Source organism: Ranitomeya variabilis, chromosome 5, assembly GCF_051348905.1.
Source record: "Ranitomeya variabilis isolate aRanVar5 chromosome 5, aRanVar5.hap1, whole genome shotgun sequence".
NCBI classification, from domain to species: Eukaryota; Metazoa; Chordata; class Amphibia; order Anura; family Dendrobatidae; genus Ranitomeya; species Ranitomeya variabilis.
In genome coordinates, this window is record NC_135236.1 from 316,804,541 (window position 1) to 316,822,724 (window position 18,184).

Below are 18,184 nucleotides of genomic sequence, written 5' to 3' on the forward strand. Positions count from 1 at the left end.
ATTAAAATGCAAAGGTAAAAAATGAAGAGCCATTTTGGGAGCCAAAAGAACCGGTTCTTTTTGGTGAGCCGATCCAAAAGAGTCGGCTCACCCAAAAATCGCATTTTACCCATCACTACTGAACACGGGTTATTAGGATGAAACATTTCACTTTAAATAATGGACGGAGCAGCCAATGATGGATCACGTATCAGAGGCGCGCCCCCAGCAGGAACCAATAACGTGTCAGCTCTGCTAAACATAAACAAACAGCACGTCTAGCAGGGCACTGCCGGGCACGTGACGTACCTGGGGGCGTGTCTGTGCTCCCAGCAGACAGAAATTTAGCACCAATAGGAGGAGCGACGTTCAAATACGCATGCGCAAACCCTCGGCACCGGTCTGCATTTACAACATTGTGCCGGTCACGGTTGTCCGGGTAACTATGTGCTGAAGTTGGGGCTGACGGCTCCTGGAGGCACGTTCCTGGCTGTCGGGATGCGAGAGGTAACGTGTGGACGGACCTGGGAGCTCCGGTGTGCTGGAGGGTGAGGGGCTTCTACTGGCAGTGAACAGGTGCTGGGCGATGGCTTCCAACCTCCGGCCTGATGACGAGGCATGCAGTGAGGACTCTGGGGTCTGCAGGTGTAGGCCTGCGGGGCACTGTCATGGTTAACAGCTGTCTGATCTCTATTCTGTGTGGCAATGCAGTGGTTAAAAGATTATATATATGTATATGTATGTTCTGCCTGTATAGGACCTTCATATTCCGCAGACATCGCTGTCCCCATTGGGGCCCACAGTGAAGGTGCGGATTTGGGGTGGGTGTCCCATGGATCAGGGGTTCCCAGCAGACTCCACCAGACGCTGTGTACACTGAGGGTCTCCCCTGGAAGCGCCAGGTTCGATGTGGGACCCCGGAATGACCCTGATTGGCCACCTCTCTCTGTGAGCTGCGATCCCCATAGGCTCTCCTCCAGGACATATTGATTGGCTGCCGCGGTGCAACGTCCTGCCAGCATCTCCATACGAGGCTGAAGTTGGTTTCTTATTCGTCAGTTTCTTATTCGGCAATTTTTTCTTTTCTGTTTTTTATAGGTTTAACAACAAAAAATAATCATCACAATAATAAAACAATGCAGCGAGGAGCCCTGATGTGAATACGCTTAAAAACGGCTACAAAAACAATAAAACTGGCACAAAAATGGGCATCAAAGTGGGCACCAAAGAGCGCTGAAGAAAGGGTTAAATGCCTTTGGGCCACTGATCTCACACTGCTGACATATAGAACAAGGCGCCCCACATCCAAACCAGTTATTTCTAGACTGGCCCAAATGGGTTCTGGGCATCAGAACTGGCATCAAAGTGGGCAGTCAATTTTGGCCATTTGAATAAGTAACTGATGTTTTTAAGGGGTTAAATGCCTTTGGGCCACTGATCTGACACTTAAAATACACAGACAGTGATGCCCTGCATCAAACCCAGGTCTCTCCATACACAGACAGTGATGCCCTGCATCAAACCCAGGTCTCTCCAGCCTGGCCCAAATGGGTTCTGGGCACCAGAACTGGAATCAAAGTGGGCAAACAGCCCATTTTCACAGATTTCAATAAGTAACTGATGTTTTTAAGGGGTTAAATGCCTTTGGGCCACTGATACGACACTTAAAATACACAGACAGTGATGCCCTGCATCAAACCCAGGTCTCTCCAGCCTGGCCCAAATGGGTTCTAGGCACCAGAACTGGCATCAAAGTGGGCAAACAGCCCATTTTCACAGATTTGAATAAGTAACTGATGTTTTTAAGGAGTTAAATGACTTTGGGCCACTGATCTCACACCACTTTTACATAAACAGTAAGGCTATACACACACTAGTGAATTAAAAATCGGTCTCATTTTGATTTTGGAGAGTCGGTCGAGTGTAATACCATTGTCATGTGAGTGTCATGCATTTTTTGTGTGAGTACAATCCCAGTTTTCACACCTATCATCCGATTTACATCCAAATGCATTGCGATTGGTTTCAGACTGCAATGCGATTTTAACATGAGAATTTACATAGAGAAATGTTCTAAATCATTTATACATAGTTTTAAAACAAAATATTCTTTAAAACATATATGTATTCTAGATAGAGAGATAGAGTAAAAGCCGGCAAATGATCAGCCGCGTACATTTTAATCACAGAGTGACAGATTAGATTACAATAGATAGAATAGAGAATAAAGGGATCTCTAAAACCCCACATCCAAGATATCACTGAATGAAATATTCCAGTTGTAAATCTTTATTCATTTCATAGTGGAATGTGTTCAGAACAATAAAACCTAAAAATGATCTACGTAAATCACAACTAATGTCCCACGGAGGTCTGGATTTGGAATGATGCTCTAAATCAAACTCGAAAATCAAATTAAAGGCTGATCCAACTTCTGTGGAAATGCCTCATGACAAGGAAATGATGCTCAGTAGTGTGTGTGGCCTCCATGTGCCTGTATGAACTCCCTACAACACCTGGGCATGCTCCCGATGAGGTGGTGGATGGTCTCCTGAGGGATCTCCTCCCAGACCTGGACTAAATCATCCGCCAACTCCTGGACACTCTGGTGCAACGTGACATTGGTGGATGGTGAGAGACATGATGTCCCAGATGTGATCAATCGGATTCAGGTCTCGGGAAAAGGGTGGGCCAGTCCATAGCTTCAATGCCTTCATCTTTCAGGAACTGCTGACACACTCCAGCCACATGAGGTCTGGCTGTAATAATGATAGGGGATAATTCAGGAGACTCTTTGCGTGGAACAAGACAACAGGACACAGTTTTATAAGTGGTAAAGTCTATATTATCACACGGTGATTCAAACAGGTGCAGAGAGAATCTCAAGTCCACAACACTTGGTGCAAATAATAAATGCAGCTCAGCAGTCTATAGGAATCTTCAGAGGAAAATGCAATAAAGCAGAAAGTCTATGAAGCACAGTTATTCTTGAGGATACTTGACACAAATCTCCTTGTCTTAGTCCAGGCACAGATAGATATGCTTATTAGGCAGTTCAAATCATATCTTAGCTCAACCAGGGAGTCTCAGGTTATTGCAAAGCAGAAACAGCTTACATGTCCAGCAAATGCAGATGGAAGTAAACACGAGCAGCAGATGAAGGAAGATTACTGGAAACTTGTGTATGCAGCAGGAACTCAGAGCAGAGTAGCAGGATCACCACACAGGTTCACAGGTGCAGGTGTATAGCCAGGGAGTAATCAGAGGTCAGGAGCTGGATGCAAGGCAGAATACTGTAGCACAGGCTGAAGGCTGGGGTGGAGTTTTATAGCAGGAAGACACAGTGCACATGAGACCAAAGACGCCATCTTGGAAAAGGGCAGTAATGCACAAAGGTAAAAAATGTTCAGAGTCCTGACACAAAGTCTCCTAAACGCACAGGACATATCCGCTGCCACCAGCTCCAATTTTTTAACTCATAATGTGTCAGGAGGCAACCCAAATTAGTAGAGTAATTCACTTCAGAGGACAGGACAGTACGTTGTAGAGCAAGGAGGAACAAAGCTAGTAATTTTATATATTTAACTCCAAAAAGGTAGGCTGTGTTAACAGAATTATAAAAAGATATTATGAAAGTAGACAAGTATCGTATGTACAGTACAATTACATCTAAAATGGGATTAAAGTTGAGAAAAAACTTACAGTTCATTATGTCATTTCATCTCATGGCAGACCATGTGCTGTGGGGGATGGGCATATATCAAGATGCATTACAGATGGGTCTCGCAGTTGGACCGTAGACAAGAGACTAGTGAAGACTGATGTCTAACTCACTTATCTCCGCGCCCAAAACCAAGGCACTCCCTCTGTGGTGACCTCACTCAGAGGCTGAATACTCCCCTTTCTTCGAGTTATGACAAGCCATTTCTATACATAACTCGCTGTCTGAACCTCGGAGACGAACGACAATGATCATGATGCTCACCATGTCATAGGGGTTCTTTTTAAGTATAAACACGGCGTAGATATTTGACCCGCTTAATGACAAATCAGTGCCTTGCATTTTTTTGGGTGTAGATAATAGCGATTTCAGTGAGTTATAAATTTCTCGGGTGGACATTCGAAATATGTAACCCTTATATAATCCCTATCCCTGATCTGTGTCCTTGTACAAAAATTTTCAAGAACAAGAGTCCCTTGCGGTTTGAAAGCAACTGTACCAGTTATAGCTAGTATCAGGCGGGAGGCGGGATGAGGGGTTTAGGGAGAGGACTGGCTTTCACAGCACAAAGCCATAAAAATTTCTCAGTGGAGCTTGCATGCTGGTCTTACATTACAGCCATATAGCAGGGGGAAGGGAGGAAGAGAGGCTTTGAATTCCATCCTTGTGCAGGCAGGCAGAGGAAACTGCAGCTGAGAGCTCTGTATATGTAATTGAAGTAATCAGAACTTCTTCCTATTTCCTGACAGGTGGTGCAGTTAAAAAGGTATAATTCTACCGGTTTCCAAATATCTCAACCCTTCAAAGACCGTTAAAAAGGGTATAAGTCTGTAAAAAGTAGGTTTTGCAAATTTCCTTAATTATGAAAAATTGCTGCTACATTTTAACACTAATAAAAGTGGCATAATGCCAATGGCGATGAACCACAAAGCCATTGGGATGTAAGGGTGGAGTGACATCAGTGGCCCAAAGTCATTTAGCCCTTAAAAACATCAGTTACTTATTCAAATCTGTGAAAATGGGCTGTTTGCCCACTTTGATGCCAGTTCTGGTGCCCAGAACCCATTTGAGCCAGGCTGAAGGGACCTGGGTTTGATGCAGGGCATCACTGTTTGTGTATTTTAAGTGTCAGTTCAGTGGCCCAAAGGCATTTAACCCCTTAAAAACATCAGTTACTTATTCAAATCTGTGAAAATGGGCTGTTTGCCCACTTTGATGCCAGTTCTGGTGCCCAGAACCCATTTGGGCCAGGCTGGAGAGACCTGGGTTTGATGCAGGGCATTACTTTCTGTGTATTTTATGTGTCAGATCAGTGGCCCAAAGGCATTTAACCCCTTAAAAACATCAGTTACTTATTCAAATGGCCAAAATTGACTGTCTGCCCACTTTGATGCCAGTTCTGATGCCCAGAACCCATTTGGGCCAGTCTGGAAATAACTGGTTTGGATGTGGGGCGCCTTGTTCTGTATGTCAGCAGTGTGAGATCAGTGGCCCAAAAGGCATTTAACCCTTTCTTCAGCGCTCTTTGGTGCCCACTTTGATGCCCATTTTTGTGCCAGTTTTATTGTTTTTGTAGCCGTTTTTAAGCGTATTCACATCAGGGCTCCTCGCTGCATTGTGTTTTATTATTGTGATGATTATTTTTTGTTGTTAAACCTGTAAAAAACAGAAAAGAAAAAATTGCCGAATAAGAAACTGACGAATAAGAAAACAACTTCAGCTCCGAATAAGAAACTGAACGAATAAGAAACCAACTTCAGCCTCGTCATCTCCATCCATTAGTAGTTATATGGCAGCCACCTTCATACAGAAGGGTGGAATTAGGCTGTGGTGGCGGCTTACTGGGGGGCTCCGGAGACCTCTCCTACTGTACATTGCCCAGGGCAACATCTGGTAAAAGCCCTTTCATGGCATTGGGCAAATGTGCCAATCCGACCTTGAGGAAGCTCCATACGGTCTATGCTAATGACACCGCTGGTGGGTACATGGGGCCAAACTGATGGGCCCCTGTTATGACCCCAGTGGACAGGGTCTCAGAGGAACGTGTAAGTCTGCAAGATACAAAAATCCAGCTCATAGGGCTGTGGTAACTGGGTTGACCAAATAGCTACTCCTAACGCCAACACTAGAAGTAGCCGGGGATCATGCCTACGGTGATCGCTAGATGACTCGCGCCAGCCGGAGAATCTAACTACCCCTAGGAGAAGAAAACAAAGACCTCTCTTGCCTCCAGAGAAAGGGACCCCAAAGCAAGATACAAGCCCCCCACAAATAATAACGGTGAGGTAAGAGGAAATGACAAACACAGAAATGAACCAGGTTCAGCAAAGAGAGGCCAGCTTACTAATAGCAGAATATAGCAAGATAACTTATCTGGTCAACAAAAACCCTATAAAAATCCACGCTGGAGATTCAAGAACCCCCGAACCGTCTAACGGTCCGGGGGGAGAACACCAGCCCCCTAGAGCTTCCAGCAAAGGTCAGGATACAGATAGGAACAAGCTGGACAAAAATACCAAACAAAACAAAAGCAAAAAGCAAAGAAGCAGACTTGGCTTGAAAAACAGGAACCAGGATCAGAGGACAAGAGCACAACAGATTAGCTCTGATTTCAACGATGCCAGGCATTGAACTGAAGGTCCAGGGAGCTTATATAGCAACGCCCCTGAACTAACGGCCCAGGTGAGGATATAGGAAAAGACAGACGCTCCAGAGTCAAATCACTAATGACCACTAGAGGGAGCAAAAAGCAAAATCACAACAGGCCCCACACATGACCGGAGACCGTTCTGCAATGTGGTCACTTGTCACCCCATCAGATAAAACGCAGAAACCAAGGACTAGGATCTTGTGTTCACAGTTCTCACAGTCTAGGGGGTCCCCGACCTGTGGCTCAGGCTCATGATGTGGGCTGTCACCAGCTTGGTGCATCAGGTGTAGCACCTGCTATGAGGAGCAGCTCTCCAGATGGGGACATTAGTGAGTTATACCCCACACCGAGCAGAAGATGCACATACACACGTCTGGGGGTGGTGAGAAATCTCAGGGCTTGTCCGGCCTTGGGTTACAGAACCTCTATGTGACTGCAGACTTGTGAATCCTTGCATCGTGCGCTGTGAGGATTCTGCGGCGCCAGGAGAGGGTGATCATGTGATTTGCCTATTTCCAGCCACATTCTAACTAGAGTTCTAGATTATATCCGGCCTCTGCCAATACACAGGTGCAGCGCCCCAGAGTCCTGGTCGTTGCAGTACTGATGCTCCGCCGCTAAGGGGAGTGATGGTACGTCTGATGGCACTGAAGGAGTTCACCTGACCAGGTATCACAGACACCAATACACTTCATAGTCTGGCCTCCAGGGGGAGCAAAGGGTGCTATGTATTAGGCCACTCCTCACAATCTGGTAAAACTGGGGGTTAGATAGAAAGTTAGTCAGAAGCTGACTGGGTTGGAACCAGGCAACATCCTGTGGCAGAGGGTGTTGCAGGGGAAGATTCAGGGAGGTCCCTGTCAGGGGTGGGATCCTGACAGAGGCCTAGCGAACAGGAAAGAACGTTAAGGAACCGCGCCTGCACTGCATCGCGGCGGTATCTCAAGAAAGGACAAGAAGCGAGGTTTATTGTGGAGAGTGAGAAACGAGATCAAAGCAGAAAGGAGATAACACCAATAGAAGTCGTGCTGTAAGATCGAGGCAACATCCTATTGAGGCGCGTAGCCGGTGGCCAGAACGCCGAGGAAGTATTAGGCTCCAAGCAATACTTCAAACAGAGGCAGGACAGTTAATTTTAGGTTGGCTGTCTCGCCAAAATCACCTAAGAAGACATAGGGGGCAACTGTGGGAGAGGGGCGTCACTAGGGTCCCGGAAGAACTCCAGGCCTTCCCGTCATACGGGTGCGTCCTATCCATATCATCTGGGGGACGGAGAAGAACATCAGAATAGACATAAGTTGTGGGAAATAACATCAGAAACAGACACAACAGTTGTGAGGACTATCCCGTGGTGCTCAGCAGGGAAGTACTACAACACACAGGCGCTAGAAGGTAGGCACAGATTTCCACCTGCAAAGGGAACTCTGGAGGTGCCATCGGACCGGCCGGTCTCATACAGCCCTGTTAGCAGTGCTCTGGATTGAGGACCTTGAAGCCTTCAGTAAAGAGGTAAAGAGACTGCAACCCTGTGTCCTCGTTATTCATTGCGACCTGCACCACCACTTACAACTTTCATTGGACGCCCCTAAGCAGGGTCACGGACCGGGTCTAGCCACCGTGACAACCCCAGAACTGAGACAGAGAAGCCCGGTTTCGAGTACCCCGCGGCCCTGCGTCTGGGGGCGCTCCACAGGCACTGAGCGAGGCTGTGCCCATCTAGTTGGCATGTGACCACACATATGCAAATCACAAACTTGAAGTCACGTGCCCGGCACCTGTGAAAGCCACAGTGTGCGCAATGGCCAAGGATTCACAAGTCTGTACTGACTGCAGACTTGTAGCCTAAGGCTGGACAACCCCTTTAACTGCTAAGGCTACTTTCACACTAGCGTCGGGCTCGGCCCGTCACAGTGCGTCGGGCCGAGGTTACCGACGCTAGCGTTGTATACGCCGCACAACGGGGGCAGCGGATGCATTTTTCCAGCGCATCCGCTGCCCCATTGTGAGGTGCGGGGAGGTGGGGGCGGAGTTCCGGCCACAAAAAACATGTAGCATTTTTTTTGTGCCGACGGTCTGCCACAACACGACGGTTGCGACGTGTGTCAATCTGTCGCAATACATCGCTTAATGTTAGTCTATGGGGAAAAAACGCATCCTGCAAGCACTTTTGCAGGATGCGTTTTTTCGGCCAAACGACGCATTGCGACGGATTGCAAAAAACGTAGTGTGAAAGTAGCCTAAGCTGGATATAAGATGATAGTGCCAGATAGACGGTTGCTTGATAGTGTTGTGCGGGAATACCAAATGAGGGTAAGGTGGCCCCTAGGTCTAGGTATGATGTCTGTGGGGAAGCTTTGCCTATCATTATAACGATAATGCGGGGCTATAGACGGCTCTACTTGTGTGGGGTCTCTAGATATGGCTTGCAGCCTTGTCTCCAAGCTGAATGTGGCTTTCAAGGTAAGAAAGGTTGGGGACCACTGATGTAGACTATCTTGGGCGTCGTTCCCAGTAAAGGTGACTTTCTGTGTGCCGTTCCTCTGCGCCTCCATTCTAGCCCACTCTGTGATCTGAAGTGCATAGGCAGCATCAATAGTAAAAAGTGAAGCGGTGTTTAACTCCCGCCCCAATATTGCTGATTGGTCACGCCCAATCAGCGACGCTGGATTTCCGACCGACACACACACACACACACACACACACCTTTGTCAGGTAAAATATTTCACTGACTGTTTTTAAACAATATTTTACCTCAAAAAATGTATTTTCTGTGATCTCCTGCTGTAATGTCAGTATTGTCTTTTACACACACACACACACACACACACACACACACACACACACACACACACACCTTTGTCAGGTAAAATATTTCACTGACTGTTTTTAAACAATATTTTACCTCAAAAAATGTATTTTCTGTGATCTCCTGCTGTAATGTCAGTATTGTCTTTTGCTTCCTCTCCTGCCCAGGAGATGTGGTATGTTCCGTGCACGGTCAGACACAGACCATTTTTAAAATGAACTTTTGTTTGTGGGAAAACCCCCTTTAATCAGCCGAATGATTCACTGTGCATAATTCAGAAAACTATCATTGTGTGTATGTATGTATATACTGTATATAATAATTTTTTTGTAAGGTGGGACTCCCTAACCTTACTTTTCTGCGACCTCCATAATCCATGTGTATTGTGTTTAGAACTATTACTATTCTCATACTTGTTGTTCTCTAACATGTTTTATGATTCAATGCTGTGACTTGTTACTTTTTCCCCGGATATCATTCCTTTTTATTTTTTTTATTTTTTTCACTTACGAGAAAAAAAAACAAACAAAAAGACAGAACTGTGAACGTTTCTGAAAAGACTATGGGCCTGATTGTTTTTTTTGTTTGTTTGTTTTTTGGACCTTTCATGTTTTTTCACTTGTGGCTTTCTTCAATGATTTTTGTGCTAAAATAATAATCAAAATGGCGCATGCAATTCATACATTTTGGGCAAAGTTAAAAAAGCAAAAAAACGTTTCACAAAATGTTACAAAAACGGTTCTAAAAAAAGAAAAAACCTGATATATGTGAAGCCACTTTGGAGGGGGGTGATTGGAGTAGTTGCATACAAATTTTGAAACTTTTTAAACAGTTGTATTTCATAAATCTGTAAAACATCTGAAAAAGTCAAGTTGTAAAAATCTAAACTAGCTAAACCACAAACACAGCATGAAATACTGATGAAACTCTAGTGAATGAACCGGCACCATCTCCGCTTCTATGACTGAAGCCAGAATGCTGCCCGGGAGAATAAAGTTAGTTTTCTCCCCGCTACATTCGGCTATGTGCGGGCTCAAGGCCACCTAACGCTATTAACCTGCAGATTAATTGCATAGCTGAAGGTTAGTGGCGGTTTTTCTACTGACAGGTTCCCTTTATGTTGCTCTTAACTTTGTGGTCATAAAGAAGCTGTGAAGAGCTCAGAAAAAGACAGATACGATTAACAAACTTACCCTTGAGTAAGGCTGCCTAGTGCAGTCAAAACGCGTCGACTGGGTCATGTCGACCATGTACATTTTTCCTTTGTATGCACTATAATTTCTTTTGAAAATGAAAAAGAAAAGGAAAATCCAGTCCTGTTGAGCCGGACTCCAATTTTTTCAATATTGCACAGTGACCAGATCATACCAAGCATACTTTGAAACTTGCAATCCATGCATGCTCATTAGAGCAGGGACTAGCGCAGCCTAGTCCATTCCGGACCTCGCTCATTGTCAATTGGACATTTAGGATTTAATCCATGTTAGTTTTGAATCACCGTTTTTAAAGGTGTTGTCCAGTCTTGCGCTATAAGTCTGGTGTCACTCACAGAAATACTGTGCGCTGCTGTGGGGAGATATAGTAACACAAAGGTCTTAGAAATTCATCTTCTCACTTTTCTTTGGAGTAATCTGTAGCGTCCCCCTTGTTCGATGGTGGCGCTCCTGATGACACATTAGTTTGCTCTTCCACACCTTTCATTACACAGCTCTTCACTTCGGCACTTGACTTTTCACTGCTCTTCTCTGTTTTCAGACCAATCGCCATGAAGTGAACATTCCAGGCATTATTCTTAAACCAGTAGTGAAACTCTGGAGCTTCCCGTTGGCACACTTCATGAGCGAGCCTCTACCATGTTCTGAAGGTGCCGGGTGTATGCTTTAATACACTAAGTTAATGACTGAAGAAGACACTCCGTTTGTGATGGACGACTATACCACTAGGACCTATGGCACCGGTGGTCTGGACAACAGACCTTTGTTCGGGGAAACCTCTGCGAGGGTAGGTACTTCATCGTGAGTATTGTTGTTTTTGAGACCACTGAAAGTATTTACTGGATGCCACCTACATGTAAGGCAATTTCAGCCGTGGTGTCAGTGGTTTTCTATATGTGTTGTGTTCTGAGATATATTACAGCTGGTTAGATTCACTTGCAGGATTTTTAAACACAAACCAGGAATAATCCAAATATTGAGGAGCAATATTTATATATATTATATAGATAATGGCTAAATTGCTGCAGCCAGGAAGCTATAAACGGAGGTTCTGGTCGCACATGCTGCTCCATTCTAAGCGTTGGTTTATTCTGTAGAATGAGGAGCTTGAACAATCAACAGTCAACAGGCAAAATGTTTTTCATAATTACTATGAACCGAGAAAAATAAAGCAAATTCATCTTTCCGGGCTAGGAGTGGCTTAATTGAAGCATTCTTGGTTGGTTAGGCAGGGTCTCATTAGAAGAGCCCTTGTGTCCTCTTGAAATCCTCAGTAAAATTAATTTTCCATGTAGGGTAACATAGAAGTGGAGAGAGACCTCTCTGCAACTTACACAATAATCATGAAATTAATTTGATCATGGTTCCTGCAAACCTTGCATCATGTGCCCTGACTTAACCCTAAATGGAGATACACAATCCTGAAAATTGGGTAATTTCCATCCAAAATCAGACGCAACAGTAAATCGAAGCTGAAGGTTTTCTCGCTTTTTATGCCATTTATTCATTTGTGTTCCCAACTGGCTGCATGGGCTTTTCCACTCCCTTAATATTGATTACCGGTCAGCAATATCAGATTAGTGGGATCCAACTGTGCCACTAGTCAGCGGTTATTAAAACCAGCAGCAACCAGACGTATAAATGGGGCCGAGAAGCTTCTACATTGCCGGTACTTGTGACTAACGGCAGTTCTGGGCTCTATCGCTGCTGGCAAACATTTCAATGCCATTGTGAGTCTGACAGCAGTTCTTTGTATGGAGCAATTGCAGTGGTACCACACACTGTCCCCATGAGCCCCCACTATATGATCCACCGGCACCACTTGAGGCCACTGTTGCTGCCATCTTATCACTCCTTTGGTGCTCAACCACAGGCCAAGCTTTGTATTGCTCGGTGATTTGCACAATATACTGTAATATAATTGCATTGCAGTGTATAGCAAGTGATCAGATGAACGCAGGTCCCCTAAGGGAACAAAAAGAAATAAAGTACATTTTTAAAGGAGAAGGGGAAAAAAATATAAAATTAATTTCATACTGTAAACGGCATGAAAAGAAATTAAAACAGAACTATGATTTTTCAGTCACCACACCTCTCTAAAGGAAGAAAAAAAATTACCGAATTTACACCGCCGTGTTTGTAACGGACAACCCACTAGCACTGCTGCAGTACTGGGCCTGGTCACATCACGGACACATTCATGAGTGGGGTCTGTGACTCCGGCCAAACTGTCTCCACACTTTTGGTTTGGATCGTCAGCCTACAAAAAAGACGTGAAACTGAGGAAAAAAATGGAAAACTGAATAAGGTGTAACTGATGGCATAAGTCTAGTCTTGGTGAGACCACACTGATTTTAAGGCCACGTGCACACATTCAGTATTTTACCTCAGTATTTAGAAGCCAAAATCGGCAGTGAGTGTTAAATTCAGAAGTGGTTACGTGTTTCTATTATACTTTTTCCTCTGATTGTTCCCCTCCTGGTTTTGGCTTACAAATACTGAGGTAAAAAACTGGCCAAATACTGAACATGTGAACATGGCTTATGGCTGGAGGGCCGGCAACACAAGCTTAGTGCTTGGTCCCCCTACATGGTTATTCTTGTCTCAGAAACTTGTGTTATATCCACAATATGCTTTAAATGTCTGGTAAATGTGGTTCCACCTCTTTAGACCTGCACCTATGTGGAGTATGGGGCTCGTCTTCTGCCACTAGGAATGGAGAGGTAGTGGATCATGTGTGGCTCTGCGCTCACTTCTGGCCTTCCGATGCAGCACAGCCTCATCGTCGTATTGCCAGTCTGTACGGTGATCGGCAGCTTCTGCCAAATGGGTAGTTCTCATACTGTAAGTCTGGTCACATACATCCCATCAGGAGGTAACTCATTGACATGTCCTCTACTTTCAGGATAGAATCATCAACCTCATTGTTGGTGGGTTAACGTCAGTGCTGGTCCTGGTAAGTGTCTGTATATAAAATGTGTAAGTAATGTAATATGTGATTTCCCCAGCAAGCCATAATGATTAAAAACCAAAATTTCTGCAAATGCCTAGAAGATGTATTCCTTTATACAACTAAATGGAATTGGAAAATGTCACAGGTTCCTGGGCTGTGAATATAGTATAATGGGTCCAATGAAGTGGTGTGTGTGTGTCTTTGTCTTTCTGCGGGAGCCTGGCTTCTTCCTGTTAGGCCCATTTTAGGCGTCAGCTATTTTTGATCAGTGTTTGTATGCCAGAACCAGGAGTGAAACCTATGGAGAGAAACTATAATTGAAAGGTTAACACCTATTATGTGTTTTGGAGACACTCCTGGTTTTGGCATACAAATACTGCTAAAAAATCACTGACATCTGAATGAGCCCTTAGCTGGGCTCTGAACTTTTGATAGGCCTATTACAGCCTTCCTCCATGTCCTGGCTTTCGTTTAACAGCGTCCTAAAATGTTCTCTCTACTTATGTCTTTACACTATAACCACTCTTGTAATTGGCTCTAGTACACAATACCCTACTACGCTTCTAATTCCTAAATGTGTGTTTTTTGTTTTTTATTTATTTCTAGAATGTTTTCATTTGAGTGTCTCAAACAGAATGTCACAGGAGGCTGGGGCTGCAGTCCCTTCCCTGCAGCATCTATCGCCCCCCCCTCCTTCTGTAACAGGACATCATCAGACTACAGTGCTGCAGTTACTTACTAAAGTTTCTTTGCATCGACGCCCTCTGAAGATGTCCTGGATCCATGGTCATGGCGATAGAATCTGTGGGAGATGTGAGTGCAGCGCCGGCACTCTGCTTTGATCTCCATCATCGAAGCTTCTAACTGTGAAAGAAGATATCAGGGGGCGGTGATAGAAACAGTGGGTGACACCAGCTCCGCCCCCTTATGTCCGTTTTGAGGACAGTAGTAGAAGCTGTGGGGTGGCGCTAATGTCACTCACTGCCTCTATTTTTGCCCCCTGATGTCCTCTTTCACAGTTAGAAGATGCAGCGATGGAGAAGGAAGAAGACTGAAAAAATGCCAATCTGCTATTCTAGTGCCCAGAATGTTTTAGTGCTTAGCTTGTTCTTCTGGAGACATGCACCTATAAATTAGGCAGGCTCTCATCGCTACAGAAATGCCAAACGTGGACACTAAATGTGGTTTAGACACTGAGGGGCTCAGAAGGGAGGGGGCATTTGGATTTGGGAGAGCGGAATTTGCTTAATTTCTTTTGAGGGGTAAGGAGCCATAGTGCTTTTCCAGAGCGTTTGTGCTACCAGTAACGTGGAAGCCCCTATATTTCCATTAACAGATGACAGACCTGAGTTTATATCTGTTTTGCTGCTATCACGCACTAAAAAGATGTGTTTTTTTTTTGGGGGGGGGGAAATAAATAAATAAATTTTGCATTGCCGTATTTGAGAGCTCTAATTTTCCTTATTTCTGCTGACAATCTTGTAGTTTTTTTTTTTTCCGGACGAGTTACCGTTTTTATTGATATCGTTTTCAGGCACACTTTTTTTTTTTTTTTTTTTTGCTGCATTATCATTCACATTTATACTGGTTATTTTATGTTTTTGATGCTTTTACACAAGTTTCTTATAAAAATGTTTTTTATCATTTTATTTTTTACTGAAAAGCATCGTTTTTTGCCGCATAGTTAGAAAAATATTAAAAAATTTTATATATATAATATATAAAAATTTTTTTTATGTATTCCCTTAATAGGACTTTCAGCAGTCTGATCACTGTTATAAAGCAGTGCAATGATTTCTACATGTCACTGCTGCACTGACGTGCCCCTTAGACCATGCTCTGTGTAGCCTGGTGACTCTGCTGTTGTCATGACTAACTCGTGTGACCATGGCAATGATCGGGACCTTGCAATGATGTCGCAGGAACGCCAATACAGAAATGGACACCGGTCAGGGACTGGCATACATCTGTGTTTAAAGGAAAAAAAACCCTTTATTTTAAACAGTTCCTTAGTAGATTTGCTACATTTAATGTCACTTCTCTGTTGAAAACTGCTGATAAATGTGGCCATATAGTTCTGTATTGTGTGGCTTCAAAGAGCAGATGGTGCAGTACAAAGGCCTCTTACAGTGGCACATGGGGTGCTGGGTCTGGTAACATACTGCAGTCAGGGGGTCTTCTGAGCCATTATACAGGCTTGGTGCACGTGACATTGGCTCTTATGTGGTCATATTCTGATGGGATTACCGTTCGCGTTGACATGGAATATGCCAATCCAGTGTTTGTTTGGTTTTTTTTTTCCCCTTTCCTTTCTCTTGTGCACACAACAGATTCTCGGACGAGTGCTACCCGTGATAGAATATCATGGGTACGAGTTCTATGGGGCCGTGCACATTTTTTTTTGTTTTGTTTTTTTTTTATTCCCACATCTGAAAAAAAGCTGATTAAACTCTGCTCCAACTCCTCTGCCCATTTTTCTTGGCTAGAGCGGACTGTCTTGTGAGCCTGCCGTACTTGCATGTGTTGTGTGCTCCTAATGACTGGAGGAACTAGTGGCACCTGTTCAGGATCTAATACTTCTTCTCTTACTACCATACAGGTAACCTTCATCAGTGCTTTTGTTTTTCCTCAACCACCTCCAAAACCAGTGAATGTCTTCTTTGCGGTCTGCATATTCTTGTGTTCCATTACTGGTCTTGTACTGGTGAGTTCCACATTGTGTATAATGTTTTGCATGAACAGTGGCTATTTTTTTTGCTCTCTAATTAAAAATATTGCTTTAACTTCTGTTTCCACTGATGGGGACTGTTGACTAGTGATGAGCGACCGTGCTCTGATAAGGTGCTATCCGAGTGGCTTCGGCGTGCTCCAATAATATGTTTGAGTCCCTGCGGCTCTTTGACAGCCGCAACACATGCAGGGATTGCCTAATAATCCCCACGTCTCGTGGCTGTCTAAGAGCCGCGAGACATGCAGCAGTGGGGACTCTAAAGGTATGTCCAGATGTTACAGCATAGTGCATGGCATTTTAAGAACTCCCATGCCCAATAGACGCCTACGGCTCACCCACGGAGATGGACATGCAGCACGTCTTTCCAGACTCTAATCTCTGCGAGAGAAATGTCACCCATAGAATGTGTTGGACACGGTGATTCTGCACGGTTCAGTGATCACACGCGGATTCACCTGTGTTCAATAGACTGCAGCGCTTTGGATGCTGAGAGCATGCTCTGCGGCCAAAGTGCTGTCAGTTCTGGATCATCTGCACATACCCCAACAACATTTTTCGAGCATGCTGAAGACACTCTGTTAGCACACGAGCATGCTCGCTCATCACTATTGACCTCTACAAGCTTCTTTTGGCTGTATGTAGGCGATCTGTACCTCTATTAAGTCCTAGAAATCTGTTTGCATACAAAATGCCTGCCACAACAAGCTGCTTATTCACTTCATTCATAAAACACACACACACAACACCTGCCCAAGTTCTACAGAAACTTTTAGACCCCATATAAAGCCGATCTTGCATCACGTTTCAGTGAAGTGTTCGAGCTCCACCTCAACCTGGAAAAACAGAATTTAGATGTGCCCCTGACAAAGCCATAGACTTTCATTACAGTCCAAAACGTGTGACATTGGACTTTAGTCTGATGGGTTTATTTATTTTTTGTTTTGTGTGCCTATATCTGTTTTGAAGTGGAACGATAACGCAGGAGACTGAGCTACTGTTCCAACTTCAAGGACTGATATGGGCAAAAAAAACAACTGAGTCCAAAGCTGCATGTGGTCAACTCGGTTAAAAGGGAATCTGTCATCGGTCTGTGTAATCCGAGAGGAGCATGATGTATACCCTGATTCTAGCAATGTTACTTACTGGGTTGCTTATGGCAGTTTTGATAAAATCTTTAGTTCCATCTCCTGCTGATCTAGCAGTTCTCTGAATGTTGAGCTCTGTATAACCCCGTCCACACCACTGCAGCTTTCTGGGTATACTGCATGGGCAATCAGTGGTGGGATCAGGGTTGCACAGAGCAAGTATGAGACTAGTAGTCCTTGTTATAATCTTCTGCTAATGACCAACAGGCAGCCCACTAGGCGACACATCGCCCCTAAATCGTGCTGCTCTCAAACACCTGCTGACAGGCTCCCGTTAATAATTGACTTTGGCTCAGTCAGGGGTAAGTACGAAACCCATCTTTAGGACATGCGGACAGAACCTGTGCAAGTCAGATGTGTGGCCACATGTGGACATGCCTTAATGATTGGTTTACTGTAATGTCTGTTTAAAAATAATTTAACGTTCTTTTTCAAGATCAACCACAGACTTGATTTGTAATACTGAATGTCCTCTGTTACAGATTTTTTGGTATCGACAAGGAGACCTGGAACCCAAGTTCAGGAATCTGATCTATTATATATTATTTTCTATAGTCATGTTATGTATATGTGCCAACCTATACTTTCATGATGTGGGGAAATGAAGCATGGGGAAGAAGCAGCCAACTCGTAGGACGCATGGTTTACTGCAGTGCCACGGAGAAGAGACATGTGGGACAAATAGACATTTCGTATCCCTTTTAGGAAGGGGAGAGAGCTACTGCCATAACTTTTTTTTTTTTTTTTTACCATCGATGCACTCGGGGCAAGTCACTGGCTGGCACTTTTCTGTTCTATGTTTAGGTTAGCACAAATTGAGAGAACGCAGAATGTTAAATAGCCTTTATTTTCCTTAAATATATTATGGTTCCTTTTTACTATGCAACAGATGTCAGTAAGTACTGTCACATGACCAAAATTGTAATATTAGAAGCTGAAGGACATTTTGAATATGAGAATTTAAATAAATAAATTGTCATGCCAG

The 18,184-nt window shown here is 44.2% G+C and overlaps 1 protein-coding gene across 2 annotated transcripts; it reads left to right on the forward strand.

Annotated features, from left to right (window-relative positions):
- The first annotated feature begins 267 nt into the window (after positions 1–267).
- Positions 268–18,184, forward strand: TMEM243 (transmembrane protein 243). 2 transcript variants are annotated; one of them, XM_077264640.1, is made up of 5 exons: positions 268–527; positions 10,912–11,157; positions 13,276–13,326; positions 15,923–16,027; positions 17,682–18,184. In XM_077264640.1, exons 2-5 carry the CDS (start codon positions 11,053–11,055, stop codon positions 17,802–17,804), a joined length of 384 nt encoding a protein of 127 aa, XP_077120755.1. In that variant the 5' UTR covers positions 268–527; positions 10,912–11,052; the 3' UTR covers positions 17,805–18,184. The 2 variants fall into 2 exon arrangements, with proteins under 2 accessions (XP_077120755.1, XP_077120754.1); XM_077264639.1 differs by having other exon boundaries at positions 268–486.

Excerpts from the sequence above, each read along its gene's own strand:
- TMEM243 (XM_077264640.1), top strand. The coding sequence starts at position 11,053 with ATGACTGAAGAAGACACTCCGTTTGTGATGGACGACTATACCACTAGG. Across the intron at positions 13,327-15,922 it reads TAACGTCAGTGCTGGTCCTG|GTAACCTTCATCAGTGCTTT; the intron begins GTAAGTGTCTGT and ends ACTACCATACAG. Across the intron at positions 16,028-17,681 it reads CCATTACTGGTCTTGTACTG|ATTTTTTGGTATCGACAAGG; the intron begins GTGAGTTCCACA and ends CCTCTGTTACAG.